The 5,639-nt window shown below is 39.3% G+C and overlaps 1 protein-coding gene across 1 annotated transcript; it reads right to left on the bottom strand.

Moving 5' to 3' along the window:
- Nucleotides 1–3,677: 3,677 nt before the first annotated feature.
- On the bottom strand, nt 3,678–5,367 carry LOC110491114 (B-cell receptor CD22-like). Its single transcript, XM_021564472.3, has one exon. It carries the CDS (start codon nt 4,994–4,996, stop codon nt 3,800–3,802), a length of 1,197 nt encoding a protein of 398 aa, XP_021420147.3. The 5' UTR covers nt 4,997–5,367; the 3' UTR covers nt 3,678–3,799.
- Between the last annotated feature and the right edge of the window lie 272 nt (nt 5,368–5,639).

The following is a 5,639-nucleotide window of genomic DNA, read 5'->3' as shown; positions in this document are numbered from 1 at the left end:
TCCTATCTGATATGCAGTACCAGTGTGCAAAGCTGTCACGAAAGGCAAAGGGTGGCTACTTTGAAGAATCTCAAATCTAAAATATATTTTGATTTGTTTAACACTTTTTTGGTTACTACATGATTCCATGTGTTATTTCATAGTTTTGATGTCTTCACTATTATTCTACAATGTAGAAAATATTACAAATAAAGAAAACCCCTTGAATGAGTAGGTGTGTCCAAACTTTTGACTGGTACTGATAGTGATGGTTGTCTCCAAAACTTTTGGGAGTTCCCTTAGTGTTTTTACTATGCTCTTCTCCATGTTTGTGGGAAGGCAACGCTTGTTTGAGTTAGCAACACTAACTAAAGGGGCGTGGTTTAGCGAAGGGTTAATTGGACTAGACTCATTAGATGGTTTATATCAAGAACCACAGTCCTGTAAAGCTTAGAGAGAATATCTTGTTAAATACCGTTGAAGTATTATGGCTGGCTACAGGTTCACCTGCTTCACCTAAAGACAATTCTTGTGGGAAGCTGCTTTTGACCACCAAGTGCTAATATGTGTGAAATGCTTGATAATGTATGTGAATCAACAGAGAGGTATATTCTCTGGGGGATTTCAGTATTGACTGGCTTTCATCAAGCTGCCCGCTCAAGAAAAAGTAACCAGTGCCTGCAACCTGGTTCAGGTTATCAGTCAAGGTAGTTGCAAACAGCACAGTAATGAAATCATCAACATGTATTGATCACATCTTTACTAATGCTGCAGATATTTGCTTTAAAGCAGTTTCCAAATCCAATAGATGTATTGATCACAATATATCTAGGAAAAACGCATTTCCAAAGGTTGGGCCTATTATAGTGTATGAGAGGTCATGCAATAAGTTTTGTAGTGATTCTTATGTTGATGATGTAAAGAATAGTTTCTGGTCTGTGGTGTGTAATGAGGAGCAACCAGACGCTGCACTTGACACATGACATTGCTTATTCCAGTTACTGATAAGCATGCACCCATTAAGAAAATGACTGTAAAAACAGTTAAATCTTGGATTGATGAGGCATTGATAAATGTTATGGTTGAGAGGGATGAGACAAAAACGTATGGCAAATAAGTATGTCAGCACAACCGATTGGCAAATGTACTGCAAATTGAAAAAATCATGTTACTAAACTGAATAAAAATAAGAAACTATACTATAAAACAAATTTAACCTTAAATGACATTTTTGGGCAAAAAGGCAAACTCTGCTCCATCATTCATTTAATCAGATGGCTCATTCATCACAAAACAAACTGATATTGCAAACTACTTTAATGATAATTTCATTGGCAAGATAAGCAAACTTGGGGATGACATGCCGGCAACAAATGCTGCCACTACACATCCAAGTATATTCGATCAAATTATGAAAAACAAGCATTGTCATTTTGAATTCCATTAAGTGAGTGTGGAAGAGGTGAAAAAAGTATTGTTGTCCATCAACAATGACAAGCCACTGGGGTCTGACAACTTGGATGGAAAATGACTGAGGAGAATAGCAGGACAATATTGCTACTCCTATTTGCCATATCTTCAATTTAAGCCTACTAGAAAGTGTGTGCCCTCAAGCATGGAGGGAAGCAAAATTAATTCAAGTAAAGCTTCCTTTACAGCCGACCAATCAGCCTATTACCAACCCTTAGTAAAAAAAATGGTGTTTGACCAGATACAATGCTATTTTACAGTAAACAAAACTTTCAGCACACTTGTAGGGAAGAACAGTCAACAAGCACAGCACTTACACAAATGACTGATGATTGTTTGAGAGAAATTGATGATAAAAAGACTGTGGGGTTGTTTTGTTAGACTTCAGTGCGGCTTTTGACATTATCGATCATAGTCTGCTGCTGGAAAAACTTGTGTTATGGCTTTACATCCCCTGCTATAAAGAGTTACCTGTCTAACAGAACACAGAGGGTGTTCTTTAATGGAAGCCTCTCCAACATAATCCTGGTAGGATCAGGAATTCCTCAGAGCAGCTGTCTAGGCCGCAAAACTACTAGCAGAGGTCTGTTTAAACTACTAGCACACAGCTCGGACACCCATGCATACCCCACAAGACATGCCACCAGAGGTGGATGTACCTGTACTTTTGTACCTGTTTCCTCCAGCATCTTCACAAGGTCCTTTGCTGTTGTTCTGGGATTTATTTGCACTTTTCATCTCTAGGAGACAGAACGTGTCTCCTTCCTGAGCAGTATGACAGCTGCGTGGTCCCATGGTGTTTATACTTGCGTACAATTGTTTGTACAAATTAACGTGGTACCTTCAGGCATTTGGAAATTGCTCCCAAGGACTAACCAGACTTGTGGAGGTCAACAATTTTTTTTCTGAGGTCTTGGCTGATTTATTTTGATTTTCCCATGATGTCAAGCAAAAAGGCACTGAGTTTGAAGGTAGGCCTTGAAATACATCTACAGGTACACCTCCAATTGACTCAAATGATGTTAATTATGACATCATTTTCTGGAATTTTCCAAGCTGTTTAAAGGCACAGTCAACTTAGTGTATGTAAACTTCTGACCCACTGGAATTGTGATACAGTGAAATAATCTGTGAAATAATCTGTTTGTAAACAATTTATTGTACATTTCAAAACATTTCTTGTAAACAATTTGTAAACAATTGTTGGAAAAATTACTTGTGTCATGCACAAAACTATAGTTTGTTAACAAGAAATTTGTGGAGTGGTTGAAAAACGAGTTTTAATGACTCCAACCTAAGTGTATGTAAACTTCCGACTGTACTAAAATACAGCAGGTTATTTTTCCCTAAAGGTACTTTCTTTCTCTCAAGTTACTTACTTTCGCTAACTTATCAGTTACCAGTTCTTCTAAGAGAGAGGAGAGCAGGGGTTCTCTAGTTCTGTGAGGTCAAATGGTATCATACATAGGATATTACCCATTGTCTTAGAGAGAGAGAGAGAGTCCTTGGAGGAACTCAATTTAGTTTCTGTCAAATCAGCAAAATGTCCAACATTGTTCAACAGATTACATTAAAATGACACATCGCTTGAGGTTACAAGTCTATTACACAGTCTCTCACTGAGATGCATTTCACAAAAGCTTTCATTTGACCTATAAAGCTTAAAGGTGCAATATGCATAAATCGCTCCGCCATTTCCCGGTTGCAAAAATTAGAATAATTTGCCTAATTTCTGTATATGTGACAAATCAAGCAGAGAATCATTGCATCATCTAAACTGCTGAGAAATATATTTTCAATAACCAAAACTATTGTATTTTCAGCTGTTTGAAGCTGGTGCACAAAACTGAAGGTAAAATTAGATGCAAAAGCTCAACTTAAAGGGAAATTTATGTTCCATTTTCAACATCTCCAGCACCACCCCAAAATCAACATATGTGAAAATTGTGCATTTCTGTTTTGTAGTTTAAAAAAATAATCCCTTTAAGAACAGGAAGCATAAAAATGGTGCACATAGATTATATCTATCGCTTCTTACTCTTGCTTTCACTGACAATGACAAATCTATAACTCACATTTCTTTGTGAATTTGGTTAGGTTGCCCAAAATGTTACATATTGCAGCTTTAACAACGTTCATAAACAAAACTATTATGCCACATCTTACACTTCACAATACTATAAATTGTTGCTGTATTGTCTTGGACAGTAATATGACTACTGCAGGTTCCTTTAAATCTATACTTTATACATCAAAATATTGTGTGAATCAACAAATCAATGTTTTTAAATTCAGCTCAGTCGGATTATAGCGACCCAGTAGGAGGCCTGGGAAACACTGTATGAGAGCATTAGAATGTACCTTCTTGTGCCCAGGTTCTGGGTTTGTTGACTGTGCTGTAGATTGCAGATGGATCCTCAGCTCCATGTGCTGCAGGTTGGGGGGCAACAACTAGGTGCTTGAATTTTACCACAGTGTATTGGATTTCCTTGTTAGGCAGCTGGACAGTGGAGTACATAGGCCCTTCCTGGTTTCTGAAGGGAGAGAAGTGGACACTGTCATAGTGGATGTTATCCTCCTCGTCTGTGTCCACTGTCTGTACTACAGGAGGGGTCATGGCCATGCCTGAGATGGTGTCATACAGGTGACTAGAGCCTCCCTGTCCATCCTCTGCTGCGTCCCGTGTGTCAGTTGATTTGGGAGCCCTCTTTCTGAACCACAGAAAGCTAAATAGGAGAATGAGAACCAGAGCAACAACTGTGATTCCTACAGCTATGTTAATACTAGATGTTTGTTTTCCTGATACAATGATCAATCTAACTGTAGAGTTACTAGCTCCCATTTCATTCTGTGCCTCACAGTAGTATTCTCCACTGTCCTCAGAGTTGATGTTGGTGATGCTATAGATCTGACCGAATGCTTTTGGTGAGTTGACAGTCTTTTTAAACCAGGTGTATTTCTGCACTGCTGGGTTGGCATCACTGTTGCAGGTCAAATTCACTGAACTGCGCTCCACTATTTCACCAGAGGGACTGACTGACACTGAGATGTTCTTTGGTCTATACTGAACATTTACAAACACGGAGGAAGAGTTGATAAGTCCATACTTGTTGCCTGCCTCACAGTAGTACTCTCCACTGTCCTCCAACCTGATGTAGGAGATGTTATATATCTGTCCTGGTGCTTTTGGTGTCGTAATGTTCCTCTTGTACCAGGTGTATTTCTGAACTGGTGGGTTGGCATCACTGTGGCAGGTCAGAATAACTGAACTGCCCTCTACTATTTCACCAGAGGGACTGACTGACACTGAGATGTTCTTTGGTTTGTATATGACAGTAAGAGTCACTTCAGGAGAGTGGAGATCCTCATGACCTTTAACAGCACAGGAGTAGCTGCCTGCATCCTCACTGCTGACTGAATATATGTACCAAGGGGAAGAGTTGTACTGTAGATATTGTTTGTTCTTGTACCAGATGTAGGCGAGGTTGTCACTCAGAGGGGAGATGGTTCTGCAGGTCAGTGTCACCGGTGATCCCTCTGTCACCATGGTAGATGTCAACCACACCTTCAGGTCTGTCACGGACAGAGTGACTCCACCAGAGGCAGGTCTCCAAATGTAGCTCCATGTGTATTTGGTGATGGTTTCATATCTGAAGCGATACTCTCCTGAGTCACTCTCTCTCAGGTTTCTGATTCTCAGGGTGCAGTCATTGATCTTATTCCCACGGTACTCAACACGACCTGAATACTCTAATCGGTGCTTTATTTCATTATTATACTGCCTATACTTCCAATTATGCCATTGTGTTGTTGTGACTGTATACCCACTGGGATATGTGTAAGAGCACGGGAGGTCCACTGATGACCCCTTCAAGGCAAAGATACTGGTTTTGGTGTAAGTCACAATGAACTGACCCAGTCCTCCTGAAACACACACACACACACACACACACAATTTTAAAAATGCAGCATAAATATGCACAAAAGTCAACCTGACCTGCTTGCTCACTTTGCCTATGAAGTACACTTTGTTCCACTGCTGCTGAAAAGCAGAGAGACCCAGCCTGGCATATCGCAATATATATATATATATATATATATATATATATATATATATATATATATATATATATTTTTTTTTTTTAATACAAGGCATGGAAAAATTGTTTGGAAAGCAAATAGCTATCGTT

The sequence above is a fragment of the Oncorhynchus mykiss genome, chromosome 16 (genome assembly GCF_057628025.1).
Source record: "Oncorhynchus mykiss isolate SJ-2025 chromosome 16, ASM5762802v1, whole genome shotgun sequence".
Lineage (NCBI taxonomy): Eukaryota > Metazoa > Chordata > Actinopteri > Salmoniformes > Salmonidae > Oncorhynchus > Oncorhynchus mykiss.
The sequence above is the reverse complement of the archived record's forward strand: the minus strand, read 5'-3'. Positions and strand labels throughout refer to the sequence as shown.

Coding starts and splice junctions, on each gene's coding strand:
- LOC110491114 (XM_021564472.3), bottom strand. CDS start 4,996: ATGGTGACAGAGGGATCACCGGTGACACTGACCTGCAGAACCATCTCC.